Consider the following 15393-nt stretch of genomic DNA (forward strand, 5'->3'; position numbering starts at 1 on the left):
ATTAGATTACTCTGGCTTCAAACCAGATTGCTAAAAGACCAGTAGGTTAAATTACTGGGTATCATTTTTTAAAAATCCTTGCCAGTCACAGTGTTATATTTTGAATTGTACTTTTTACAGACTTCTGGGGAAGGTTTTGTAATCCTCTTCCCCATTTGAACTTTGCTTGGTTTTCATTTTCTGTAAAGGAATCAGAGGTGAATAGGCACCACTTAGAGACAGTTTGTTTTGTTTGGGGATTTTTTATGTGTATATGTGTTTTTAATTATGTGTGTGTGTTTTTTAATGTAGTAGATCATATTGTGTTGGATTACAGAATAGCTGTCTTCCCAATATTAATATTCCCTCAACAAAGAGTGAGTGCCTGCCATGTTGTAGACTTTGGATAAGGTACACAGTAGACTCTCTTTTATTCCAGAAGTTAACAGATTGTTGTAAAAAATTCTTAATATTCTTTTTTCTCTTTAGTCAACAGGTTCTTGGGAGAAAAACAGGGACAGCATCTGTTCACAAAGTTACAATTAAAATTGATGAGAATGATGCCTCCAAGCCTTTACAGATTTTTCATGATCCTCCTTTGCCGGCTTCTGATTCCAAATTAGTAGAAAGAGCCATGAAGGTAAAAGAACTTAATATATTTTAATATTGGCTTGATCAAATGAATATAACGTAACATCATTTCTACTTAAGCTTTTAGCACAAATTCTTTAAAATACCTAATGGTTCCTAAAACCCTTTATGAAACTTATTTTAAATGAATGTTATGCTGATAGGTTTGTTGTGGTTGTTTTAACATCTAATATGGTAAGGTATAATTTTTAAGATATTCTTTCAAATTTTGTAATTTAGATCAGATAACCACTTTAATTTTTGTTAAGATCTGCCATTTAATCACTGTGATAACTATGATTAACAGTGTCTTGATCTATACTTGCCAGATGTTAACTATAGCCTTTAAGCTATCAATACCATTGTTTAAGTTTGCTTTCTTTTATTGGTTAACACTTCATCAGTGTGTTCTAAAAGGAAGTATCTTGAAGCATAGTAATCTACTGTCAGACTTTTAAAGTAAAAATGTTCGAATTGTACATACGATTCTGTTCTTGTTTATGCAGATTGATCATTTATCAATAGAAAAACTCCTGATTGACAGTGTCCATGCACGAGCTCATCAGAAGCTTCAGGAACTGAAGGCCATTCTTAGAGGCGTCAATGCTAATGAAAACTGTAGGTTCTTTTGAAGTGACATTTCTGGGGCTTTCCAGGTGGCCCTAGCGGTAAAGAATCCAGCTGCTGATGCAGGAGGCATAAAGAGATGTGGGTTCAATCCCTGGGTAGGAAAGATCCCCTGGAGGGAGGGCATGGCAACCCACTCCAGTATTCTTACCAGGAGAATCCCACGCACAGAGGAGCTTAACGGGAAGCAACTTAGCACGCATGTCTTTCTTTTGTTTAAATTAGCATCTGCTTTTATTTTATGAAGAGTCTTTTTTAAAATGACTTTTTTCCCTGATGTATTGATTTTGTTGTAAAAGCTGGGCATTTCTGCCTTTTAATTTATGATCTATCAAGCTTGTCCTAATTTTCCCCTTTCTTCTTTCTCATTTAGCTTGACCTTATTTTTGAAATGTATGCATATTGACTCTCCTTAAAACTTCCTTTTTGAAACAGAACCTGACTTAACATTTTAATATGAATCTCATTCTTCTAATTTTTCTTCTAAAAGGTTAATAAGGCAGCTTTGCAAATATTTATAATGTGTTTATAAAATATGCCTCTTTGAAATGAAGCTAAATTTATCCCATGTCTTCAAAAAACTTTTTTTTGAATTGTTAATATATCAACAGTTCAAAATAAGAAATACAGGTGTACACACCGTGAAAAATCTTCTAATTACCTAGTATATTCAGAGCGTTAGGAGACGAACGGTCAGTCATTTAGAAAGTAAGTGTTTTCATTCTAGGAATACAGTTTCCAGTATCATAATGAGAACATTTACTATCCCAACGCCAATTATTTTTGACTGGTATTACCTTGTGCCCACAGTATTTTCACAATCTTAATTTTTCTAATTTTAATTTCAATTTTTTCAAAATAATATCATTGAGATTGTAGAAAATCGGAGTTTGTGATCTTTTGATAGGCTCTGGTTTACTTTAGTGTCATCTGTAAACAAGGCTTAGTAAGTTAAAAAAAACTCAGCATGATTGCCTGAGGGATATTTAAATTACTTTGAAAAATGGACTCTGAAAATGTGTTTACCTGGGAATAATTTTGTGTATTTTTCAAGGAAGTTGTGAAGATTTTTCTTGAGTAGCACTTTGTAGTGATATCACTGCTTGAGTAGTCAGAAGATGTTGGTATAGCTCTTCATGTATTCTTGAACAAGTCACTTAAATTCTTTGGGCCTCATTCTCCTCATCTGTATTTGAGGGTGTTACTCCAGGCGCTTCCTGGATCTCTGATTCTAGTAGGAGTGTACGATAGCAGTGGTTTTCAAGCCCCGTGAGTCTGTTGAGTCCTCAGTGTTAGAGAAGGATGCTTTGGAGACTTAAGTTTTGAAGGAGAGGGAGGATCTTGCATGTGAGGTTGGGCCCCTCAGCCCTACTTGAATCAGAGCAGTTCTGGAAATGAGGAAAAGGTCTGCTGACCCACCATTTTAGGACATATGCTTTAAGTTTTGTTTTTTTTTTTTTTTTTAATATTTTTTTTAAATTTTATTTTTTAACTTTACAATATTGTATTGGTTTTGCCATATATCAACCTGAATCCGCCACAGGTATACACGTGTTCCCATCCTGAACCCTCCTCCCTCCCTCCTCAAGTTTTTTTTTTTTTAATTCATGTTCATGCGTTTATACACAGCATAACCTCACTTGATCGCTTTTGTGATGGGAAAGCATGCTTTAGTCAGATCCTTTGCTGGGACAAGGGGCCATAGTCTGTTCTGGGAATCCCTTAGTGCAGTCACCCTTCATTAGCTGTCTTTTCTTCCAGCTCCTCACTAGTATACACCGAGGAAATTAGTTGCTCGGAGAATGGAGCATTTCAAGAAAGGGCTAAGAGAGAGCACAGACTGCAGGTTTTGGATAGCCCAAGGGGTAATGTGTGGTTTCTTGAGGGTGGGAGATAGGGGTGAGATAGTCCTAGGGGAGAGTAGGCAAGACTTTTGGAGAGAAATTTTTAAAAGGCAATGTAAGGCACTAAAGGTAACTTGTCCTGCAGCCCCTTCTCAGCATCACCTGACTCGAGGAAGCCAGGGTGCTCTCCCTCGAGTTGTCCTCTGTCAGCGTCAGATTCAGGGTCTCGAGATCAGTTTCAGAAGCTGTGAACCACACACAGCAATTCCTAATGGGCCTTAATTGCTTCTCTTAGTTTTCCCACTTTATATTACTGTCTATTGGTCCATTCTTCTAGTCCTCAATAAACAGGGAGAAATGAAAGAGGAGATGTGTGTATATTCCTGCTGCAGGAAAAAGTAGTGTGTAGCCTGGTTATCTTTCACAGCCTTTAATTGTCTCTTTATAAGTTTCTCTGTTAAAACCTGTTGCCTTTAAATGCTCAGGGCCTTACGTGTTTTATCAGTATTTTCTGTAAAGACAAATACCCTGGCAACCATAAAATATGTTCAGAGATACATATGAACATATTTTCTATTAATATCTTTTGGACTGTGTTCTCTGTACTCTTCTCTGATTCCCTGTTGTTTCAAAAATATTTAATTTTGTTAATTAGATTGAAATTATAATTGTTATCCCAATTGTCAAGAGTTAGTTTTACTCCATTACTACACTTTAAAAATAGTTTTGCTTTAAAGAATACCTTCCTATCCTATTAGGATTTAAGACCTACAGATGTGTTTTAAAAATCAGCAAGTCTGCTTCAAGTCTGTAAGCACTTTTAAAATTTTTCACACTAACCTGAATATAGAATATTGTAAAAGAAATTCCTGTTTGTGCCTTTTTGTCCTGTTGTTTTGTTTTTTTTTAGGTGAGTGTTAAGCTGGACCTACATGTTAAAGATTTGTATCCAAATACATTAGATATACTTGAAAGCAGTTAGTTTTCATCTGATTAAATATATTTCCTGCAATTTTTTTTGCTTTAGTAATTTGTATAGACAGTACCAATGGCAACACCTCCCATTTTACTTGTTGCAGATTATATAGCGAGAGGTTTTGGTTTTTTCCTTTGGTTCAGAAAGGGATACAGATAATGTATATTATTGAGCACTTTGCTTTTCAAAGCACTCTTACAAGCTTGTCATTGCTTCTTCCTGAGAACCCATGGTGTGGACAGGAAGATGTCTTTGCCCTTCTTTAATGAAGTAGCATAGAGAAGTCACTCCTGGTGAAAGGCTGAGCCTACATTACCACTCTCCTCACTGCCTGCCTGCCTTCTGCACTGTAGTTTTAGAGGAACGTGGTAACCAGGAAAGCATATTCCTTTTGCAGGTCATCAGTCTGATTAGCACATGGTGGGTGTGCTTTCAGTGCTTTGCTTCCCTACTGGATTTTGTTATGTTAACTTGTGAGATTAAGGAGAAAGTTAATTGGGCCTGGTGGAAATACTTTGAAACTCTAGAATGAGTATTGGGAATTTGTGTTTAGTAGTTTGCCTCTGTTCTTATTTTATCTGTGACTTGAAAATAAGGTACATAAATAACTTGAAAAAACTTTGTCCTATATAATAAATAATGCTTAATAGCTTTCAAATGTTTTTTAAATATATGGGCCCTAATTGCCAGAAAAATCTCTCTTTATGAAGAATGGCATTAAAAATATTTAGGTTGTGAATGAAATATACTTTATTTACCAAACAACTTTTTTCCCCCACTATATCAAAAAGGGACTTCCCCGGTGGCTCAGATGGTAAAGAATCCACCTGCAATGCAGGAGACCTGGGTTCAATCCCTGGGTTGGGAAGATTCCCTGGAGGAGGGCATGGCAACCTACTCCAGTATTCTTGTCTGGAGAATCCCCTGGAGAATGGACAGAGGAGCCTGGTGGGTTACAGTCCATGGGGTTGCAAAGATACGACTGAGCAATCAAGCACACATATCAAAAAGCAAATCCTTAAAATTAGCTTATTCTTAATTACTGACTGAAAGCAAAGCTAGAACACACCTCATTGATAAGGTTAAATTTTCACTAGCTATTTTAACCTTTTTTAAGAAATCTTGGAGGGTTGTTTTTTTTTTGGCTATAGTATTTGGGATGGGTATGTTTGTTTCAGGTCACCTTGTAGGTTACATTCTTCCTTTGAGTTATTAATTGACATAATAGTACTAATCTAGGTTAGCAAAGTTATGTCTTTGCTCTAACATTCAGATCATTCAGTAGTTGGTTTCTTTCTACTTGCTGAGAAATATATACATATATTTTGGGGGGGGATATTCAGATAGAAATATAATTAATTTTTAACTTTTCAGCTTCCATAGAGACTGCACTTCCAGCTCTTGTTGTTCCCATCTTGGAGCCCTGTGGTAATTCAGAGTGTCTACACATTTTTGTCGATTTGCATTCTGGAATGTTCCAGTTGATGCTTTATGGACTTGGTAAGTTACTAAATGATAGACTCACTCAGTATAAAGAAAAATATTTTTAACAAAAACAGAATAAAAATTTTTGCCATTAGGTACTGGGAAGGGTGGTATAAACAGTATATAGAAAGTAGATATGGAAGGAATAACTGGCTGATGTCTGTTCCTTGGGGCCCATTTTAACTGTCTTGTACAAGAAGTTAAACTTCCCAATATGAAGTCCATTCATGTTGTTTCTCTTATGTAAAAGTAATAATGTTGATGGCTGATCTTTTCTTAAATTAACTGTTTTACCACTAATAGTTGGGTGTCATGGAGAAGACTACAATCTAATGTCATTCGTGACTGAAGAACAAATTTATGATAGTATAAATATCTCAAGATGACTTGAATACAGAATCCTGGGGGAAAGAATTTTTTTTTTCTGGCTTAAACACAGTAGAAATTGAAGTTTGATTTCTGGCATGTTCTGTTACCAAGCTGGTGTTCTGAAATGATGAAATACTGGAAACTTAGTGTTTTTGTGTTGCTAATGATATAGTATTCTTGAATATGTTAGCACGTTTCCCATTTGAAATTAATTTTAAGCCAGATTTATGAAAATAAAAATTCTTTCTGGTTATATTACATGGTTATAAAGGTAGATTTTTCTATGAACTGCTCATGGGAAAAACTGGTCTCACTACTTGAATTACATCACATTTATGATGGCTAAATGATAAGTGGCATGTTAGGAAATTGTTCTTCAAAACTTCAATGGTTTTCTTGATAATTAAAATAGTACACACTCATATAAGTAGAAAAACTAAATGTGTAAACATGAGAGAAGCAGTAAACAGTTGCCTGGTGGTAATCATTGTTTTTAAGGGATGTATGCTTGTCTTAGCTCAGGCTGCCATAACAGAGAACCACAGAATGGGTGACTTAAACAACAGAAATTTATTTTCTCACAGTTTTGGAGATTGGAAGTATGAGATAAGGTTGCCAGCATGGTCAAGTTATGGTAAGAGCTCTCTTCCTGGCTTATAGTTGTCAGCCTTCTTGCTGTGTCCTCACATGGCAGGAAGAGAGAGAGAGAGAGAGAGAGCAAGCTCTCTGGTGTCTCTATAAGGGCACTAATCTTATATGAGGGCTCCACCCTCACGACCTTATCCAAACCTAATTATCTCCCAAAGGCTCCACCTCTAAACACTATCACATTAGGAGCTAGGGCTTCAACATACGAATTTGGGAGGATGCAATTCAGTCCATGGACTTCCCAGGTAGCTCAGTGGTAAAGAATCCACCTCCCAATGCAGGGGATGCAGATTCAGTCCCTGAGTCGGGAAGATCCCCTGGAGAAGGAAATGGCAACCCACTCCAGTATTCTTGCCTGGGAAATCCCATGGACAGAAGAGCCTGGCAGGCTACAGTCCCTGGGGTCACAGAGTCAGACACGACTGACTGAGCACGCACACAATTCAGCCCATAGCAGTGCTCTTCTAATTTTTTCTCTACTTTTTTTTAGTTAAAATCATTTTATATTTTGCTTTTTGTTCCGCATTCTTTTTCTTAATATATGTATTTTATTGAAGTATAGTTGACTTAGTGTTTCAGGTGCACAGCAAGGTGATTTAGCTATACATTTATACATGTATTATTTTTGAAATTATTTTCCACTATAGGTTATTATGAGATATTGACTGTAGTTCCCTGTGTATACAGTAAACTTTTGTTGCTTGTTGCATATCTATTTTTTTAAATTAGAAATCTAGCATTCTATTCAACATTCTATTATTAGCATTTTCTCATGTCATTAAAAATTCTAAGTGACATTTAGCAAGCTAATCTTCAGCCAACAGCTCTTGCTTATTTAGCAAGCTAATCTTCAACCAACAGCTCTTGCTTATGCCAGAGATCATTTGTGTTTAATAAATAAACATTTTAATGAAGTTTTATAGTTTTTGTAATTTTTAAAGTTCTAAGTCTAGTGATACTATGAGTTTTAAATACATACACATTTATAATATTAACTAACTAGACTAAGAGTTTGGGTAATTAAAATATGGGCAAAGAATTTAATGTATTTGTTACTCATTCTTCCTGCTAATGTACACTTGCTATTAATTATCTTAACTATAACTCTCCCTAAATATTAAAGAAGGGAAACAAATTAGATTAATTTATGCCTCATGATGCATTATCGTTTAGCTTTTCTCTAACTCAAAATAACACTACTTTCTGCCTGAAACAGTAACTTTCATTTAAATTTTGGGCTACCTGGATATCTTGTGTCTCGTGTAAGCCATTAATTAATGAAGTGCTTTATGCTATAGACCAAGCCACACTGGATGACATGGAGAAGTCTGTGAATGATGATATGAAACGGATCATTCCTTGGATTCAACAACTTAAGTAAGGCTATTTATTTAGCTCAGAACTAAAAATGGAAACTTACTTTGACAAGATATATTTTCTTCCCCATCATTACTCTTGATCAGCCACTATCCTTAATATTTATGATGTGAAACTTGAGCCCCTTTTGGTACTTAGAATCTAAATTTTCTTGAATTAGGTCTGAGATGGCAGTGCTTCATACCAAATTCCTCTCGAAAACAAATATAGGTATGAAGGGCATGACACCCAACTTTGATTGCTTGTCATGTTATCTCCTGTTTAAGCACTCTACAAATCACTTACACAATGAATTTTATTGTATCTAGTGTTCTGTGCAGTAGATTCTTCCCAGGATAATCTTCATGGTATGAATCGACCAGCTGATACTTTCAGAGTAGTCATCTGCTTCATTCAGTTTGTCTCAGAATTCTTTGAATGCTTCAGACTGTTACACTAAATAAAATTGAAAATGAAGCTAGAGATAATTGTTTGAGGTTTCATTACCACCCTGGTACACAAAGGTATCATTATGGCAACTCTGATAGACTCTTTAAGTCAGTAAAACAGAATTCCAAGGGATAAAAATAAATGTCAGAGATTAAAACCTCACTGGCAAATGGTGTGGTGGCGGTGGGGCAGACTGTTCAGTGGGATTTTAATACTTAAATCTTAATAATTCACATCTTGCATAATTTGGGGTTGTTGGCCAATTCCAGCTAGTAGAAATATAGCCTAAAACCAAGACATCAAGTCCCAAAAGCTTTAAACTTATCAAATATGTATCTGTACTCAAACTCACATTATTTATAGGAAAGGTCCCCTGGTTGTCACTTACAATGCTTCTCAGATGATCTTTGATCAGTTTATCACTAATCTATCATGGGACATTAATTTTTTGAAATAACTTTATTGAAATATAATTTGCATAGCATAAACTTCAATTGTTTTAAGTGTACCATTCAATGTCTTATCATAAATTTACTGAGTTTTGTAACAACCATAACCACAGTCCAGTTTTAGAACACTTAACATTTCTATTACCTCAAAAAGATGCTCATTTACAGTTAATCCCCATTCCCAGCCTCACCCCAGGCAACTATGAATCTGCTTTCTGTTTTTGTAGATTTTTTCCTTTCTGAACATTTCATAAAAATGGAATCATAAAGTATGTGGTCTTCTGTGACTGGCTTTCATTTAGCATGTTTCCAGATTCAACCATGTTGAAGCATGTACCAATTCTTCATTCCTTTTTATGCTTAACGAACATTCCATGGTATGCCTAGGCCACCATTTATTTATTCATTCATCGTTTGATGGACATTTGAATTGTTGCCACTTTTTGACTCTTATGAATAATGCAGCTGTGAGTATTCATGTGCAAATACATGTGTGCACTTTGCATTCCACTAGGAGTGGAATCATATAAGAAGCTACCATACTAGTTTCCAAAGTAACTGTACCACTTTACAGTCACATCAAACAGTGTATGAGGGTTTCCATTTCTCTACATCCTTGTCAGCCTTTGTTACTGTCTTTGACCATAGCCACCCTAGTGAGTATGACGAGGTATCTGACTGTGGTTTTAATTTACATTTGCCTGGAGAATCCCAGGGACGGGGGAGCCTGGTGGGCTGCCATCTCTGGGGTCACACAGAGTCGGACACGACTGAAGTGACTTAGCATCAGCAGGGACTATTAGTATTGGGCATCTGTTCATATGATTATTTTTTTTAATAATATTCACTGAAAACAAATTCTAGGAAAAAAGAAATGAAAAAACATGTTCAAAATATAAGCCCCAATTTTTTTATTAGTCAACAGCCATAAAATTGCATTGCAATAAATAAGGTCAGAACAAAAAATAATAATTTCAAAATCTATACATTTTTCATTGAAAATATACATGTATAGACAAGTTACTCATCACTTAAACTTTTTGTTCCACAAAGTCATAACAAAAAAGTTGAGTGAAATAGCAATTCCATATGTGCTCTGAAAGAATATCTTGTATTTATTATTCATACGTTTATAATTTTTATATATTTGTAATATATTTAGAATTTTTAATGTGGCAAAAGAGCTTGCTTCTGGTTTGTTGTAACTAATCTAAGTTGGATTGGTGATGATAATTACAGGAGATAACGTTTATCTTAAATGTTTCTGTGTTTTTTTAAAAATAACATACATAGTAGAGATAGCAGTCTCACAAAGTATGTTGATAAGACTGGAAGTAGAGATTTGAAAGCAATTTTGGCAAGTTTAGGGTATTTGTTTTTAACTGTCTTCCAAAATGAAGGAAGTATTGGCATATTTTAAAAATTTATCGTCATTCCTTTATTAATAGCCAGTTCTAGCAATTGATTCTGTGAAGCTATAGTTATATTTGTTTTTCAGTATGAAAAAGCAGTTTCCAGATTTTATACATTTTTGGGGTAATAGTTTTCAAACTGCTCTTAAAATGTTATACATTAATTATGGTTTTACTGCACATAGCTAGCACACATTTTGTATCACACGCAGCTCATCACTCAAATGCAACAGCACACAAACTGGTCTGTACCCTGTTATGTAAGACAAGCCGACTGATCATGGGCTTGGATGCTGTGGCATTGTTATATTGCTATGAAAAGCTTCTAAATGTGTATTCTTACTTTTTTAGTTGTCTCATGGTGGATCAGTGAGTTTGTGTACCTATCATTTTACCTTTTTCACATGTTAATATGATATTGGTCTCTAGGATAGATAACCAGATAAAAGAAATAAGAGGGATACTACAGTAAAAGCAACAAAGTGAAATCTGGTGGCTTAACTGAGAGAGGAAGGTAATGAACACTTACTGGCACCTGCTAGACATACCCATCACTTTTATATGAGCAGGATAAAAACTGGAACTGGAGATCTCCAGTGATAACTGGGAAAATGAGATACTTTTATATTTATTTATTGTTCTATTTTGGTTTATAAACACTTCAGGCATTTTATAAAAGATGTTGAGATCAGTTTGTGCTGTCTTATAAACTACAGGAGATCTTTCATCTCCTATAATAAACTGATACTTTCTCAGCCATTTTAATACTAGTGGATTCTACCTTATAACTAATTAAGGTCATTCACACTGCAGTTTAAACTCTTTAAAATTAACGGCCCAGTACAAAACTAGAGCAATGATTCATCATTATGGTCATATGTCCTTTTAGTAGTTCAGTTAAGTTTCATATATTAATTGGTTTCTTAGTGGGTTTTAATAATCTATTTGTAAAACAGTAGCACACAGTTAATCAGAAGTCTATGATTTTGTGATGTGGATGATCTCTTTTAAACTAAGGTTTTGGCTTGGACAACAGCGTTGCAAACAATCTATAAAACACCTGCCTACAATAACCAGTGAAACATTGCAGCTGTCCAATTATTCAACTCATCCCATAGGAAACCTGTCTAAGAATAAGCTGTTTGTAAGACTTACCCGTCTTCCACAATACTACATTGTAAGTATGCAAAGGGGTGATTTCGGTCATTGAGTTCAATAATTCTATTTGTATCTTGAATCATTTATTGTTTAGTTTCATTTGCAAATGTATTTTTATTGGATATTTGAATTTTGTATAATGATTCTGAAGCCAAGAGAGGGGAGAGTTGTAAGGGATGGGGCAGAGAGAAAATCTTATCTGTAGGAAATAATACAATGATTAGGCAGGTTTGGGAAATATAAGGTATGCCCCGTCCCTCAACCCAGGATCTGTCCTATAGTGAGGCCTAGTTTCTGCTTGGAATTAGGCATCTGCTCTATGTAAGAAAAAATTTGAAAGCAACTGTTGTGAAGATTTAGAGATGTTTTGGTGTCAGATAAACTTGTTTGGTTTTAATCAAATGTTAGCTTGCATAATGCTGCTTTTTAAACATGATGGACTAAATTAGCTTTATTTTCTCATCCTTAATTGAAGGTATATGTATCCATTTTGTTGATTGCATGTACTTTTCAGTACACAGTAAAATCCTCATTCTTTTTTCACCCTTTCTAGATTTTTCTAGTAGTTTCTTTCAGATTATTGAACTAGTTAAAATTTGCAAGAACTTGAAATATGGACTCATATATTTCATAAATGTATTTCCTGCATGTAGAAGTTTTTGTGTACACCAAGTAGATGCTTTTGGCTAAGATTCTAAGGTGTTTGGAAAACTTAATTCAATGGGAGTGAATTTTTTTGAAGCTTTAAGCTGTACTTTTAAAAAGATACTCTCATCAAAAGGTACCCTGTGTAGCCTGATATATCTTAAGTTAGGGTTACTTATGTTGACAAATAAGTCTGTCATTGATATGAATTCACTGTTTTCTGAATTTTAAAACACCAGCTGTGGAACTGGATTTGGCATGTGACAGGATTGTTGTTTCAGTTCTCCATGTGCTGCCTGATCTACATGTATTTTCTGACTTTATTTAGTATCAACAAAACGCCAGGCTTTCAGTTTCAATAACTAGTGGTTTATTATAAAGCAATAATTTGTTTCACATGGTTTAGACCAAACTGAATGTATATCACTCTTCATCCTTCTCACTTAGGATGATACGTTCATAATAGTGGCGAAAACTACCATAGCCTTTAAGAAGAATAGAGGAAAGTCTTATTGCCCTTAAATGTCTTTGCTATTTTACTTTTACTGGCTTTATTAACCTATAATTTACACACAGTAAAAATTCAGACTTTTAAGTGTCTGGAGTTTAATAAATGCATACAGTTTTGTAATGCCATCTCAATAAGACACAGAAGCTATCCGTTACCCCCTAGAATTCCTTCATGCTTCCTCTCTATAATCAGAGTTTCCCTCTGCTCGCTCTAGTGATCACTGACCTGTTTTTTGTTTCTACAGTTTAGCCTTTTAGTCATTTCTTTCACTTGGCATAATGCCTTTGATTTTCATCCATATTGTTGTATTTATAATAGTTCATTCTTTTTATTGCTGAGTAGTGTTGTGTGGTATGAATGTATCACAGTTTGTTTAGCCTCTCATCAAAGGCCATCTGCATTGTTTCTAGTTTTGGGCAGTTGTGAATACAGCTGCTATAAGTATTTGCATATAGATTTTTTGGGTGATTTCTTTTGGATAAGTAACTAAAAGTGGGAATGTTGGGTCACACACTAAGAGTAGGTTTGGCTTTATAAGAAACTGCTAAACTCTTTTCCAAAGTGGCCAGACCATTTTGCATTCCTGCCAGCAATACGTGAGAGTTCTAGTTGCTCTGCATTCTTGCCAGTACTTGTTATTGTGATTGTTTTTTTTTAAAGTTAGCCATTCTGATAGATGTGTGCTGCTGCTGCTGCTAAGTTGCTTCAGTCATGTCCGACTTTGTGAGACCCCATAGACGGCAGCCCACCAGGCTCCCCTGTCCCTGGGATTCTCCAGGCAAGAACACTGGAGTGGGCTGCCATTTCCTTCTCCAGTGCATGAAAGTGAAAAGTGAAAGGGAAGTCGCTCAGTCGTGGCCGACTCTTCGTGACCCCATGGACTGCAGCCCACCAGGCTCCTCCATCCATGGGACTTTGCAGGCAAGAGTACTGGAGTGGCTTGCCATTGTGTAGTGGTATCTTATTGTAGTCTTAATTTATGCTGCCTTGATGACTGATGATATTGAATATCTTTTCATCTGCTGATTTGCCGTCCATATATCTTTGGTGAAGTTCCATTTTACTTTTAATTCTTCCATTTCCTCAGTGTTGATTCTTAAGTGTCGGCCAAACAATTTCCTGAAAAGACTATGTGGGGAGGTGTGGGGTAGAGAAAGGAGAGAGACAGGAATAAAGACAGAAAAGTGTGTGTTGGTCAAGAGCCCTGTCCAGTGGCATTTATTTCTCTCACTCAAGTATTTAGGGGACTCTTCTTAAATTTTAGGTAGACCTTGAAAATAGTAAGCCTCTATAGTGAGAACAAGGTCTCTGGATCCAGACTTCTAGGATCAGAGTGTGAGTCTGTCACTTCTCAGCTCTGAGACCTTTGACAATTAATCTAAGCTTTTTGTGCCTAACTTTATCAGAAAAGTGAAGATAAGAATCCCTACTTTATTGAGTTACTGGGATTAAATGTGTTAACATCTATCAAGTACTTAGGAGAGTATAGGGCTTCCCTGGTGGCTCAGCTGGTAAAGAATCTGCCTCCAATGCGGGAGACCTGGGTTTGATTCCTGGATTGGGAAGATACCCTGGAGAAGGGAACGGCTACCCACCCCAGTATTCTGGTCTGAAGAATTCCATGAACTGAATAGTCCATGGGGTCTCAAAGAGTTGGAGCAACTTTCAAACAGATGAGCAACTTTCACTTACTTCACTCACTAGGAGAGTATGTGGCGCATGATAAACTCTTTATCGGTATTAACTATTGTTCATGTTCTTGTTATCCTCATCCTCATAATGACTGTATATTTCAGTTGAAAAGTCAGGGTTTATTTTTATATCCTTCCAAGTATGAGATACAGTTGTCATTTTTCTTTCGTCATTGTTCTTTAGTCTGATCTGTTTTTTAGAAAACAAATTACATATTTAATTGCAATGCTTTTTTTTGAGATCATGACTGATTTGTCCTTAATTCTGAGCCCTACTTGATACAAGGAGGAAAATATTCAACACTTACCAGTTAGTAATGTCTCTGAGTCTCATTTCTGATTTGGACCTTTTTAGGTTGTAGAGATGTTAGAAGTTCCCAATAAACCCACACAACTGTCGTACAAGTACTACTTCTTGTCTGTGAATGCAGTGGATCGTGACGACAGCCCTCTCATGGCCCTCTTGCTGCAGCAGTTTAAGGAAAACCTCCAGGAATCAGTTTATCGTACAAAAAATGGGAAACAGCCTAGAACCAGTACCAAGCGCAAGGTATGTTCACAAACAGAAATGAGCCCAGGGTTTGTGTCTATTGACTTTGCTGTCCTCTTCTAACTATTTATAAATGGGAAAAAATTAGGTATGATTTTTAAGAGGCTGGCCAACAATAAGGTTTAGGTAACAAATGTCTACACATTCTTGAAAATGCTTCTCCTTTAATTAATAATTAATTGTACGCTCTTTCCCACAAGGCAACTTGTTAAGTACATAATATTTACTACTAAATTTCCCGTGTTTAGGTCAGTATTTGCTCAGTAAACAGTTGTTGAATGAATTAAGATTTGTTTTGGTTAACTTTGACTTTTGTTATAGTAGTCCAAGTGCTTAACTAATTGCATCACATACTTTTTCTTTTTATAACCCACTTGTGTTCTTTACTTAAATTCTAGTTGTCTGATGATTTGTGTCCAGTAGAACCCAAGAAAACCAAACGATCAGGAGAAATGCGTGCCTTCAATAAAGTTCTAGCTCACTTCGTTGCTATGTGTGATACAAACATGCCATTTGTAGGACTTCGGTTGGAGGTAATTTTTTGGAACAATTTTGGGTACCCAAAGAGTAATGTTTTAAATGCCTTACTAAAGCTACATGAATTCCATTAGGA

At 35.7% G+C, this 15393-nt stretch overlaps 1 protein-coding gene across 1 annotated transcript in view; it reads left to right on the forward strand.

The window, feature by feature from the left end:
- Positions 1-15393, forward strand: part of MED14 (mediator complex subunit 14) — a 60285-nt gene that overhangs the window by 15725 nt on the left and 29167 nt on the right. The window contains exons 9-15 of the mRNA XM_070784916.1: positions 469-619; positions 1116-1227; positions 5431-5556; positions 7857-7935; positions 11243-11402; positions 14586-14780; positions 15179-15313. Coding sequence (XP_070641017.1) covers positions 469-619; positions 1116-1227; positions 5431-5556; positions 7857-7935; positions 11243-11402; positions 14586-14780; positions 15179-15313 — 958 coding nt within the window. The remainder of the gene's footprint in view (positions 1-468; positions 620-1115; positions 1228-5430; positions 5557-7856; positions 7936-11242; positions 11403-14585; positions 14781-15178; positions 15314-15393) is intronic.

The sequence above is a fragment of the Bos indicus genome, chromosome X, assembly GCF_029378745.1.
Source record: "Bos indicus isolate NIAB-ARS_2022 breed Sahiwal x Tharparkar chromosome X, NIAB-ARS_B.indTharparkar_mat_pri_1.0, whole genome shotgun sequence".
Taxonomy (NCBI): domain Eukaryota; kingdom Metazoa; phylum Chordata; class Mammalia; order Artiodactyla; family Bovidae; genus Bos; species Bos indicus.